Source organism: Cryptomeria japonica, chromosome 8, assembly GCF_030272615.1.
Source record: "Cryptomeria japonica chromosome 8, Sugi_1.0, whole genome shotgun sequence".
In the NCBI taxonomy this organism is placed as follows: Eukaryota; Viridiplantae; Streptophyta; class Pinopsida; order Cupressales; family Cupressaceae; genus Cryptomeria; species Cryptomeria japonica.
This window is the reverse complement of record NC_081412.1, coordinates 143,611,964-143,626,826: the sequence shown is the minus strand read 5'-3', so window position 1 is coordinate 143,626,826 and position 14,863 is coordinate 143,611,964. Positions and strand designations below refer to the sequence as shown.

General features: G+C 33.4%; 1 protein-coding gene across 1 annotated transcript; it reads left to right on the top strand.

Moving 5' to 3' along the window:
* Positions 1-7,341: 7,341 nt before the first annotated feature.
* Positions 7,342-10,108, top strand: LOC131032299 (protein MIZU-KUSSEI 1). The gene has a single exon (XM_057963233.2). The coding sequence runs from the start codon at positions 8,744-8,746 to the stop codon at positions 9,485-9,487; it is 744 nt and encodes a 247-aa protein (XP_057819216.1). The 5' UTR covers positions 7,342-8,743; the 3' UTR covers positions 9,488-10,108.
* Positions 10,109-14,863: the final 4,755 nt, after the last annotated feature.

Below are 14,863 nucleotides of genomic sequence, written 5' to 3'. Positions count from 1 at the left end.
GATAAAAATGTAATTGGAACAAAATGGGTATTCAGAAACAAACTTAATGAAGATGGTAAGGTTATCAGAAATAAAGCAAGATTGGTGTGTAAGGGATATTCTCAGAAGGAAGGAATTGACTATAATGAAACCCTTGCATCGGTAGCTAGAATTGAGGTACTTAGATTGTTTTTGGCCTTTGCAGCACACAAAAACTACGAAGTATATTAGATGGATATTAAATGTGCATTTCTGAATGGAGATCTTGAGGAGGAAGTTTACATTGAACAACCTGATGGATTTTCTTTGACAGATGCCAAAGATATGGTTTGCAGGTTAAGAAAAGCTTTGTATGGATTGAAGCAAGCTCCAAGAGCTTGGTATGCAAGACTAGATAAGTGTCTTTTAAAGATTGGTTTTTCTAAAGGTATTGCTGATAGTAATCTATACTATAAAGTGACTAATGATGACATCTTGGCTATAGAAGTTTTTGTTGATGATATAGTATTTGGAGGAGAAGATGGATTGTGTAAAGACTTTTCTATTAAGATGCAGCAAGAATTTGAAATGTCTATGATTGGTGAAATAAGATTCTTTTTAGGATTGCAGATTTCATAGACTGACAAAGGTATATTCTTAAGTCAATCAAAATACTTAAAAGAGTTACTTAAGAAATTTGGGATGGAGAACTCTAAACCGGTAAGTACACCCATGACTACAAATGACAAATTATCTTTAAGAGATGAATCTACACCTGTTAATCCAACAAGGTACAAATCTATGATAGGAGGTTTACTATATTTGACACAAACTGGACCTGATATCATGAATGCAGTATGTATTGTTTCAAGATTTCAAAGTAATCCTAGAGAAAATCATGAATCAATAGTGAAAAGGATTTTTCGGTACTTAAAAGGCACTATAAATCTTGGATTATGGTATCCTAGAGATGAAAACTTTGACCTATGTGCATACACAGATGCAAATTGGGCAAGAGATATTGATCATAGAAAAAGCACCACCGACAGAGCATTTTTTCTTGGAAACAGATTAGTCTCTTGGTTGAGTAAGAAACATAGTTGTACATCCTTATCAACAACAGAATCAAAATATGTTGTAGCAGCAACTAACTGTACACAGGTACTTTGGCTTAAACAAATGTTGAAAGATTTAAAGGTAAAATGCAAGGAACTTATAACTATCTATTGTGATAACACAACAAAAATTGATATATCTAAGAATCTTGTACTGCATTCTAAAACAAAACATGTTTCAATCAAATTGAATTTTCTAAGGGAAAAATTTGAAGCAAAAGAAATAAAATTGGTTTATGTGAATACTAAAGAACAACTTGCAGATATTTTCACTAAACCTTTACCTAAGGAGACCTTTGAATATCTTAGAGAACGGCTTGGGGTCATACCCCCACTGGTAGATACTTAGAGAGTTGATGTCTATCATCAACCGACATAATTGACATAGATATATTCTTACTCTGGCTTTGATGAGGAAGCTACTTCTTAGGGGGAGTAGTTGGTATATTGTAATTGGTTGGTATTTTGTATATGAATCTAACAATTGGTATTTTGTTGTAACTTTGGCATTTGATGTCAAAGGGGGAGAGATATCTATGGAAAAACACATTATCTTTCACAAGAGATTGACATTGAAAAACATAATGAAACACATGCTACTCTCAGGGGGAGAGACTGTTACTTTGAGGAGATTGTTGGTTTTTATACTTGGCATTTCTGTTTTGGCACTTTGATGGTTTTTCCATCTTGTGTTGCCATCAATGCCAAAGGGGGAGATTGTTGGTATTTTGGTATGGTTTTGTCATTGATGTCAACACCTACTAAAACTCTAGCACTTTGGAAATCCAACAACATTCACCAGTAAGCAAGTGACTTTTTGCACAGTCACTGGTATATGATACACCAACAGGATATAATGATCACTAACACTTGGAATAGCATGGAAAACACTTGGAAATGTCGAAGACATTGTTTGGACATCTTATTTTGGAGAATTGCTTATTGGCATATTCATAATTGCATATTTGTTGTTACCAGCAAATAGGTCAAGGGTTACATTGGCAGGTTTATCTTTTCCAGATCAACATGACATATTATGAAGTTGATTAATTATTGTTGTAAATGCATCAGGCCGACATGTTCAATCGGTTATTGCATCAAATATTGTATTATTTGTAAAATGATTTTATTGTAATATCTTGTAGAGCCGACCTACTAAAATTGATCTTAGGTTATGGTATAAATGGAAGGTCTTAATTGTAAGATTGAAGGAGGAATGTGAAAAAGGATTTGTGCGAAGGTATATGCGAGATTAAGAAGAGCTATACATGCAGAAATCTTTTGAAGGTGAAGCTAGGTTTTTGTGAAAGCATATCAGAACTACATCGGTACTGAATCCAGCTATGAAGATGCTATTTTGAGCAATACAATTTTATTGGATTTAACCATCCAACTATAGTCAGTGTGACTCCCATTTGTGTTTGAGTAGTGAGCTCTAGGTGCTTGGCCTTTTTGCATGTGCAGACCCCATTAATGTACACTTACTATCTACAGTAGTATCATTTGATTGTGGGTAAGGTTTCCCACCATGGTTTTTCCCCTTACAGGGTTTCCACATACAAACATTGGTGTTATGTGTTGTGGATGATTTTGTCTTTTAGTTTCATGAATTAATCTTTACCGGTATTGCGTTTATCTGTTAAATTTGTCCACCGGTATAGTAGACTATTCCACTAGTATAGCAGACAGTTTCACCAGTATTAAGTAGTAATTTGATTAAGTTGTTTTTGGTTTAATATTTTTAGACAACTGATTCACCCCCCCCTCTCAGTTATCTCTAGGACCTAACAGTGTTTCAATTACTTAAAGTTAATATCTTGAAATCGCCAATATTTTTTTTTTATGGTTTGAAAATAGCTTGAAATCGCCAATGCAAATATTTTTCTGGTTTTAAAAACATTACAATTCGCCCATGCAATTATTTTTTGGGTTTTAAAAATAGTACAATTCGCTAGGATTTTTCACAAACTTTGAGCGATCATGGCTAATTCGCCAATGGAGATTATTAATTTTCTCCGTAAACCACAAAAAATCGCTAGTAAAATTAAATTTTTCTTTGGAATTATACAACTTTCGCCAGGTTTTTACACCTTGTCCAAGGGAGGGGTTTCTTAAAGTTTTCCTTGCTCCACAGACTCCAAATAAAGCAAGTAAAAATCCTTCTTGACATGTGGCCACATAGTTCGATAAAACTCAATTGGGAGACCATCAAAACAAGGACTTCTATTCAAAGCCATAAAGAACACAACATGTTCAAGGTCTTCCATAGAAAAAATTGGGTCTAAGAACTTGCTATACTCAGGATTTGCCTTCATGGGAATGTGGTCTTTCAAGATATCTTCTAATATAGATTGAGCATCTTGTCAATGATCATCCTCTCTAAAGAGATTCTCATAGAACTACGAAGCATAAATTTTATCTCTCCAAAATTTGTGAGAAGATGTCCATTTTTGTCATGAATTGTACCTATATAAAATTAAATACATCCACTTATAATTTTCTTTCCTAATTAATAAATACACTATAAATAATTAATTTGAACTAATTCATACTTAATTAATTACATCTAATTAAAGAGAATAGATTTCTACTGTCTATTGAGATTACTGTTTTATTTTTGGATTCCATTGTGTAGGCTTTTGTTTGCATCAACATCTCAGATCACGCTCAATGATCCATCATTAATCTGAGAGGGTTGCATGAAAAAAGAATAATGTGATGATGGTTCAGAGTGTGATGCAAACATAAACTTACATAGTTGAATCCAGAAACCACACACTTACATCTAATTAAACATGAAGAATAATTATTATAATTCATTACATGTATAATTACATGAAGAATGATTATTTTCCTCAACACTAATCATATGTGAAAACAAGAGCTGTGATACAGCTAGAGTCCCTGCCATTTGCTAAAATTTGTTGATTTATTATTTTTTATTAGAAACATGTAGATAGTGGTAAAAGGTCATAGGAAAATTATAATATGATTGAGAATAGCAGTCAAATATGTAAATGGGTCACGGATGAAGTGATTTTTGATCATGTGATAAATTCAAAATTTATTGTCCTTTGTAAATATATATATAGATGTGCTCAGTAAATTCCAGTTTAGGATAGCTACAATCGTTAATACAATGCATTTGTAACACTAGCAAGTCAAGTATAAAAAGGAAGCATTGAAGCTTTATCTCAAAATTTGTTTTTGTGATGTAATATATATGAAACATAAATGAATAAAGTATTTTCTTACATTAATATCTTATTCTAATATTCACATTAATAGAACAAAATGAAAAATGTATAACCTTTGAAAATATGCATCATACAAAACAATCATATTCACATAATTGTTGTGAAAAGTTGTTTGCAACAACTACATAACTATTGGGGAAAGTCATTTGCAATACTTGTACAATTGTTGCAGAAATTTGTTTGCAACCATTAAACAGGTGCTACATAAAGTTATTTGAAATATTTACACTTATTGTGAAAAATCAATCACAATAGCTTTGTAGCGGCCTCAAAAATGATATTTTCAAAGGCAAATAAATGAATTTTAATGGTCTTCTCCAACTAGATTGTACACGACTTGAACTCTTCCATATAGGGATTGCTTCATGTTGATAACATAGTGGTGGTCATAGCTCAGTCTTTCCATTTACTAAAATGTAATTTTTTTATAGAGCTGACATAGGGAGTGTCATAAAGGTGTTGTAGGCTGGTAAAAATGATGACTTAGAAAAGAAGGAACAAAAAAAAACCTACAATTTGACTGCACATCATTGTTTTAATGGAGAATATTGAAGCAATTGCAACTATCATCAAATTACAAATATGATTAATTTTATGTGCAACATGATGCTCTAGGTAATCAAATATCTTTCATGAATGAGATCAATGGATATTCTTGCAAGGCAAACATATCACAATTTGATTTATTTGGTGGAGATTATAGCTATTAGTATTGACCTTGACTTCAAATCAATTAGTACTAGGCACAACTATTAGTAGCATAGTCAATGTTGAGTTTTTCCTTAGAATAAATATTTGTTAAAATTTGATGAGAAAATAATTTATTTGTAAAGAGTCTTCATAAGATTGTTGGTTGTTTTTAATTTTGATACTCAAATTTAGAGTGTAGTTGAATTTGAGTTTGCCACTTACAATAAATATTTTTGAAATGTTGATCATCAAGTGATTTTGAAGTATACTTGAAATTAAAACCATGAATTCTTATCTTATAATTATTTATAGTTCTTAAAAATGGATATGACTAATATCCTAACTTTTGGATTAGAATATGTAGATTTTTTGTTGCCAACGTTTCAGATCAAACTCTATGATCCATTGTCAAGGCAGATAGGAGAAGAGAAATGGAAGGATGTTAAGAGAGCCAACATAATAAATAGAGTAAGAGGTCCAAGATGAATGACACAAGAACCTAAAAGATAAGAGATAGATGGATCATAGAGCTTGATTTGAAACATTAATATAAATAGTCTAATCTAGATGTTAATATATTGATCATTATGGAATGTGGAAATTTCATGAATTTGATGGATATGACTATTTTTCAAGTCCAAAAGTTAGCATATTGATCATTATGAACAGAAACTTCATCAATTTGATGGATATGACTATTCCTTTATAATGAAATGAGTCTAATATCTTTTGGCATCTTTTAGGTAGATGAATTTAAAATATCTATAGTAATTATTATATATTTTCCAATGTAATAATATTTTTGATAATATTTTAATAATATCTATATTAATTATTATATATTTTCTAATGCAATAATATTTTTGATAATATTTTAATAATATCTATATTAATTATTATATATTTTCTAATGCAATAATATTTTGATAATATTTTAATAAAATATAAATTAACAAGTGATATAATCAACATTTTAAACTTATATATACATGCAAACAAAATAACATCTACTTTTTTAAATAATAGAATTTAATTATTAATTTTATGTTCAAATTTTTTATATTTATGTTAGAGGATTTGCATTAATTAAATATATTTTATGGTTATTTAAAATAACAATGTGTTATTCTATAACTATATATAATAATAGAAATACAAGTAATAAATATTTTTGAAAGATTAAAATTATATTACAAATTAAAATTATCTAAAAGTTATTTAATTTTTTATTTACTTAAATTGTTTTTTTATAATTTCAATTTCAACATGTTTTTGAAATATTCAATTATGTTTAAAATCATTTTATTTTTTTATAATATTAAATTAAATGTTATACCATTTAAAATTTGTTTTAACATCCTTTATAACATATATTTATTATTAAATTGTCTTTTTAATTCATTCAAAGTACCCTATATTATTTCACCACCCTTCATTATATTCTTTTAAAATTCATAAGACATATAATTAAAAAGGTATATGAAAAGTTTAAGAGCAAAAGCATTAGCCTTCTTATTATTATGATAAATCAGCGTATACCTATATGGTTTAGTGTTCGAAAAAATACTTATTGTGATAAATCAACATATGCCTATTGGAGCAGAAAAAGGACGGACAAAGCTGGGCCTTATTGTGATAAATCAACATATGCCTATTGGAGCAGAAAAAGGACGGACAAAGCTGGGCCTAAGTGCACAGTGTATGAGAAACAAATTAATTTTCATTTGGTGAATAGGATACAAATAGGAAATGTTTAAATCTTTCCACTGCTCAGCCCTCATTGGCTCAAACATTTTTTTTCTAAAATTTTGAATAGAAAATAACAAAACCCCCACAAAATTACGACGGACCAATCAGGAAAATGAAAAAATCAATGAAAAATAGTTTTGAAAATTCACAGCAGGACAAACTATAGGATAAACATTTAATTTTTGTATTGACACGATTTCAAAAAAAGATTAATGGGGTGAAGTGAAAACATTAGTCTCTGCCTATATATATAGGCAGGGACTAACAATAGTATAAAAATGTAAGAGTGTGTACAGTTTTAGCAGCATTAAATTCTATTTAATAATTATTTTCTTAAAAGTGGACAGAACGGTACATCGGAATTCACATACGCTCTTAAGAAAGAAGACGGTAAAATCATAGAGTCGTGATTTAAGGAAACGCTTGATGAGCTGGAGTTGTAAACGCCGATTAAACGGATAACCTGCCGTAACGGCGTTGCGTCCGCCGTTCATGTCTGCAATTTCAGTCTCCTAATCATAAACAATATCTATGTAATAAATATCTGCAAGTTTGACAGACAATTATGAATAACGTCTCTTTTTGGCAACATTCACTCTACTAATGGAAATTCGAATCCATGCTCTGTTTAATTGTTGGAAGATGAGAATTATGAAACAGGGCTCTGGGATTATTCTTTAGTTTTAGTTCTTCTTGTTTATTCGTTTTGCTGCTTTTAGTGCTGGATTTAAGATATGTTTGGGTCCGGCGTAAACACTCATGACCTCCGCGTGCTTTTACCTGTGAGTCTCCTTCATGATTAACATCATTGCGGTCGTCATGCCCACTATAAACAAGCTTTGGACCTATAGAATTCTTGATATACACAATGGATATCCATCCAAATAATGTATGATATAGAATATGGTTATATACACACAACTTTAGTGTGTATGTAGATGTCAATGTGTAACTACAATTCTTCAGTATGTTGGTGGCAGGCTTTTTAATATTGTCTCCCTTTGCTTGGTCTCGTAATGGCCCTCCCCTGCTTCAATGTGGGACTTTAGTATAAGAAGGAATGATTATGGTTTTGGCCGCTCAAATTCAAATGAGAGCGTGCTTAGTCAAAATCCCCATTTCTAGGAGGCACCCAATAAACTTCTTTGGATTTTAAACCTTTGTGTCTGCATACCCATTAGATATTATCTACTTTGTGTGTTTGCATTTAGGCTTTTGTGTCTCCAACATTTGCATTTGGGTGTGAATACCCATTAGGTCATATTTGTACTTGAGCCATTTTGAACAGCGGTTCTGTAATTTGACATTGGGGACTACCCAGGGGAAAATTGAGTTTCATTGTTTGACAGCTCGTGATCTAGATCTCGGTGGATTTTGACAAGTGTTTTCGGTGAGGAGGGGCTTCATAGTGTGTATTACGAAAAGGTGAGTTGTTACAGAGTTGTCGTTTTCTTTACCTTTCAGCTTTATCCTAGAGACTTCCTTTTTCCCTTCTGCCTCCACACCCTTATTAGATGCAGCTTTCTTCTTTCACAAGTTTCAGTGTCATCTGGGTCGCTTTTTTCTGACTTTGTGTGTATGCATGTGAGGGCAAAGTTAGAGTGGGATTAATAATGGATCAAGCCTGTCATGGTTTGTAGTCATTTATGGTTTGTAGTCATTTAAGGGATCAAGCCTGATGTAGCTACCAGTCATTTGTAGAATCAATATAGAAGCAAATAAGGATGAATTCTTGTTGAGGTAATGAGGCTCAGGGATCATATGTTAAGCCAAGCTACATGGTAGCTGGAGGCAAATAATCTTGATGATCTGGGAATTGCACCTAATCATGGGAGGAATCAAGCTATTCACAATGCTCAAGAGATTGCTTTGAGAATCATCCTAGACCTGTCGAAGGTAAAATTCTTATCGTCTCCCTCTTGCTTACCCAGTGCGGCATTTTGGCCTACCCAGTTGGGCATCAGCTCTAAGAAGATGTCATTGGATGAGACAGATGGAGAATGTTGTAGCAACATCAGTAGTAGCAGTAGGAAGTTTTTATCGGTAAGTGCTCTTGGGGTAATGGGTTTGGATGATCATGATCAGAAACAGCAGTTGTTTGGGTTAGTTCCATTTGGAAAAGCAACCCACAAGACGAAGAGTGTTGCAAACATGCTGAGGTCTCTTTTCAGGGTCATACCTCTACCAATTCCCTGCAAATGGATGGGAATGCCTGCAGGTCCTTCCGACAATCCATCACTAGGAAGCAGAGTCACAGGCACACTGTTTGGTTACAGAAAAGGTCATGTGCACTTTGTCGTGCAGGATGATCCCAGGTCTAGGCCTGTTCTGCTTCTAGAACTTGCAACGCCTACCAACTCCCTTGTGAAGGAGATGGCATCTGGATTGGTCAGAATTGCTCTGGAATGTGAGAGGACTGCAAATAGAGGGAAATTGTTTCAGGAGTCCGTCTGGACAATGTATTGCAATGGAAGGAAAACAGGGTATGCTATCAGGAGAAACTGCTCCGAGACAGATAGCCAGATTCTGAGCATGGTTCAGGCTGTTTCAATGGGCGCTGGAGTACTTCCAATTGAAGAGGGTTCTGACGGGGAACTAATGTATATGAGAGCTAAATTTGAAAGGGTTGTTGGATCGAGGGACTCCGAGGCTTTTTACATGATGAATCCTGATGGCACAGGGGGGCCTGAGCTGAGCATTTTCTTGCTGAGGATTTGATTTGGCTTTGTGTGTTATTAGGTTATATGGATGTCTCTGTTTTCTGATTGAGATCAGATGCTGGAAATTCAAGGAGGTGGGCAGCTTTTATTGGGAATTAATCAGGTCTAGTATCATAAATGTTTGGTTGCTTTTGCTGCTGATTATTGCATTCTAATTGGGAAAATGGAAAACTCCCCATTTTTTTCAGATTTCAAGCACATCAATTTGTGGCAAAGGCAAGACAAGCCTTTGGGTTTGGGTATTTCAATACAAGCCTTTGGGTTAGGCAAGACGAGCCTTTGGGGTTCTATTGCATTAGGGTGGCTTGTCCTTTGGGGGATCATACTCATGGCCTCTGAAATGGTTTGTATGAAATAATTTAGATCCAATGTCTGACAACATCCGAAAGAATTTGGACCGGAGGCAAGTGATGCAATCTGGTTACTCAAATAAACTGTTGTAACTACTGGCTAAATCATCTGATCTCTTTCATTATCACAATATTTCATTGATGAGACATTGTACATTTAATACTTATATTACGGGGACCTGATTGAAGGATCCTGGAGAGGGACTGTAAAACTACTAGACTTTATTTATTTTTCTTTCAGAAAAATCAAGTTATGAATTGTCACTTTATATGTGGATTTCTTTCATTAAATGTAACTTTGTTGGTTTCCTGTGATTTACACTATTTAATTGTGAATACTAAAATTCTAGGTTATGGAGAGTACATAGATGCTTTTACCCTGAAGTAACATGATACATAACCGAAATGGTACACTCAAGGGCAAAACGTAAAGCTCTGTCAAGCAAGCAGCCACTCAAGCAGCTGCTATTATATTAGTGAAAAGAAAAGTTGATGATATCGTTGAATTCTAGTGGGTTTTATGTATGCCACTTTTGGTTCCACGGATTAGTTGCTTTGCAACATAAGCCATCAAAATCAATCAAGGGTGTGAAAGAAGAAATTACTGTGAAGCTTTGTCAAGCACCGGTCTACTCCATTAATAATGAAAAATGAAAAAGACCCTCAAGCAGTCGCTGTAATCGTTAGAATTTTTAGTTAATCGTCCTTCATTTTTATTTTTTGGAGCATGGCTTGCACTGGAACGCACACCAATTCATGTTTCACAATTCACTGACACCCCAAATTGCAAGCATTAATAGCTAAATATACCGCTGGGAAGTCTCTCCAATTTACCCAGAGGGATCAGTTCAGTCCTGCAAAGGATAAAGACCCTATAGTCTGCCTCTGTGGACCCAGCATAAGTTTTACCACAATGAATTTGCCTTGCACCCTACTCAATAGGTTTGCCAGACACCCTAATTAATAGATGTGCCAGACACCCTACTTAATAGATTTGCCTTCGAGGTCAAAGTGAAAGTTGGGGACACTGTTCTTACTAATATATAAGCCTGTGTGTGAATTTGGATACAAAGTCTATAATCTGTAAGCTCTATAGTATTGGAATCCAGGAAATAGCAATCTCATGAGAATAAGAGGAAATAGCAAATTTAAAGTGAAAATTATCCTGAATTTAGCACCATTCACTGACCTTGGATGCCTGGTGACGAAGGTTCATGCTAATTGGTCTGCTACATACTCGATTTTATTTATCTCTGGGTACACAATCTCTTATAACATGAGAAAAAGTATGAACTGGAATACTATATTCAATTGAAGAACATGAAGTAGGATCTGATATGAAACTACAATTTATTGATACTTGCTGTTTTTGGATTCGATTGTAACATCCTGAGAAGATCAATCCTTAAGATGTTTTTTCTTTTTTTCGTAAACTACCCAAGTTCTAATGATGGGATCGTGGAATGTGATCTGAATTATTGATGAAAAACTCACACAATTGAATCCAATAATAACAATTATCAACATTAGATTTTGAAAATCTAAATCATTGTTGTTTCTAGGTTCGATTTTGCGAGTTTTTTCGTCATTTTGGATCACACTCGGTGATCTATCATCAGAATTTTCCTTCTTAATCTATCTAATGTTATTGCGATTTCTGGATTCTCATTTCGAATCACACTCCGTTTTCTATCATCAAGATTTTCCTTCTTAAATTATCTAAAATTACAAGGATTTTTCTTCTTAAATTAATAGATGTGCCAGACTCGCTACTTAATAGATTTGCCTTCGAGGTCAAAGTGAAAGTTGGGGACACTGTTCTTACTAATATATAAAGCCTGTGAGTGAATTTGGATACAGTCTATAATCTGTAAGCTCTATAGTATTGGAATCCAGGAAATAGCAATCTCATGAGAATAACGATGGATCACAGAGTGTAATCTGAAACATTAATCTGAAACATTAATGAAAAACTCACAATTGAATTCAATAACAACAATTATCAACACTAGATTCTGAAAAATCTAATATTATTGCGATTTCTGGATTCTCATTTCGAATCACACTCCGTTTTCTATCATCAAGATTTTCCTTCTTAAATTATCTAACATTACAAGGATTTTTCTTCTTAAATTAATAGATGTGCCAGACTCGCTACTTAATAGATTTGCCTTCGAGGTCAAAGTGAAAGTTGGGGACACTGTTCTTACTAATATATAAAGCCTGTGAGTGAATTTGGATACAGTCTATAATCTGTAAGCTCTAATCCAGGAAATAGCAATCTCATGAGAATAAGAGGAAATAGCAAATTTGAAGTAAAAATTATCCTGAATTTAGCACCATTCACTGAGCTTGGATGCCTGGTGACGAAGGTTCATGCTAATTGGTCTGCTACATACTCGATTTATTTATCTCTGGGTACACAATCTCTTACAACATGAGAAGAAGTATGAAATCTAAAACTGAAATACTATATTCAATTGAAGAGCATGAAGTAGGATCTGATACGAAACTACAATTTATTGATATTGGATTGTAATGTTGTGAGGATTTATCTTCTTCGTAAACGATTTTTTCATGATAATTTTCTGTGATCCATCATCAGAATTTTCCTTCTCCTTAAACTATCTAACATCCTTCGGATGTTTTTTCTTCGTAAATTACCTAAGTTCTAATGATGGGATCGTGGAATGTGATATGAATTATTGATGAAAAACTCACACAATTAAATCCAATAACAACAATTATCAACACTAGATTTTGAAAAACTAAATCATTGTTGTTTCTAGGTTCGATTTTGCGAGTTTTTTCATCATTTTGGATCACACTCCGTGATCCATCATCAGAATTTTCCTCCTTAATCTATCTAACGTTGCGAGGCTCCATAAACTATCTAAGTCCTAAGGATGGATCACAGAGTGTAATCTGAAACATTAATGAAAAACTCACAATTGAATTCAATAACAACAATTATCAACACTAGATTCTGAAAAATCTAATATTATTGCGGTTTCTGGATTCTAATTTCAAATCACACTCCATTATCCATCATCAAGATTTTCCTTCTTAAATTATCTAACATTCTAAGGATTTTTCTTCTTGGCAAACTACCAAAGTCCTAATGATGGATCATGGAGTGTGATCTGAAACATTGATGAAAAACTTACACAATTGAATCCAATAATAGCAATTATCAACACTAGATTCTGATGATGGATCACGGAATGTGATTTGAAATATTGATAAAAAAATTCACAGAATTTATGATTGTTCAACATTGATGATAAAGCTCACACAATTGAATCCAATTTCCAAGCAATTTCCAATACTAGCTTTGAACAATCTTATCTCATTAACTACAATTTACTCAGATAGTTTGATTAATTTATTTAATTTTTAATCAGATCTAAATAGGTTTGGAATGATAAGTTAGGAGGTATCAGTGCAAGTGGCAGGAGTAGCTTGACCGTACTCTTGGCCAGGCCTGCAAACTGATATAGGTGTGCACTCCTCTTGGGTTTGATTGATCGATTGATGACATTCAAACATGCGTGTGAATATTTGAGCAGTACAAATCCCAAACTCCGGCCATTTTCTGACATGCACATCCCTTACACATGCTCACTTTTAACAGCAGAGCAGAAGAGGGCAGTCTGTCACGCCTGCACGATAGCTTCTTTTTCTTGGCCTTAGCCTGCAATCACGCTCTGGGTCCCCAGATCTTAAAGGCACCCATTGATTTTTCCTTTCTCGACCATTGTTTCCTGAAGATTGTTAATAAAATTTTATCCACAACTGATAAAATACTATAAAAAGTATGAGCTTTGTTCAGAAACCAGGTCGTATAGCGTCTGCTTTGATTGAGTGAATTATAGGCCCTATATTGTTTTTGTCTTGAATTTGAGTAAAGACAAACTAGGATAATATAAAAACCTAAGCATGTTTTCGGCACCTCTGAACACGCAAATACAAACTAGGGAAAAGAATAAAGGAAAACAATTTCAGTCCTCACGTGTATATTGCCTGTACAATTGGCATGACGCGGACTTCTAATTTTATTGGATGTCTCTTTCTTTTGTCGCATACTTTTTTTTTTTTTCTAATATTATTACATTATTTATAAGGCTTTAAAGAAGCAAATATTATTTTAGGAGTGTTATAAAGTTGGATACATTGAAGATTATAATGGTTTTAAAGAGAAGAAAAAAAGTATGTGATGTCACATCAGTACACAAAAAAAAAATGATATATTGTACAAGAGTATCAGTTTTACTTTTTTGGGTCTTTTTCGACACCTTACAAAAAGCATGTTGATGTGGCTATAGACACCTAAAATTGTATGGAAGCGCTAATTTTACTAATCTTTCCTCTTTAATTAATTATATAATAAATTTCTCATTTTTTCTCATAATTAAATAATTAAATAATAAATTTCTCATTTTTTCTCAAAATTAAATAATTATTTAATTATCTAATTTTTTTCTAATATTAATTTTTATTTAATTAATTATTTCACCACAACATTTTAATTAAATAATCTTCATTATTTAATTGAAGTCAACTTTTGTCTTCCCATAATTAAATAATTATTTTAAATTATTTAATTAGCTAATAATATCTCTTCAATTAAATAATTTATTTAGGAAAAAACTTGTGCGATGCAGTCCCTGTGCTATCTTTGGCATGCTAGGGTTTCGGCCAACGCTCTTGCTTCGGCCTCGATTGGTGCCTCCTCTAGGGTATCGACTCACATGGATTTGGGCTTTGTTGAGCGTGGAGAAATGGATCTACTTGTGTTGCCTCCATCCATGCCGACAAGAACGATATTCATAGAGGGGAAACAAATTTGCATCTCTTTTTAAGGCGAAATCACAGTTCGGGAAGCAGATCTTTGGTAAGGGTCCTAAGGCTAAACAGGCGTTTGGAGTGAATGAGAGGTTTACGTCTGCAGGGAGCCTCGACGTGGGAGGATCCAATGTATCAATGTTGTCCCTCTCTCGGGAAGATTCGACTCTTGAGAGGCC

What these genes read in the sequence shown, in the direction of transcription:
- LOC131032299 (XM_057963233.2), top strand. Translation starts at nt 8,744, where the DNA reads ATGTCATTGGATGAGACAGATGGAGAATGTTGTAGCAACATCAGTAGT.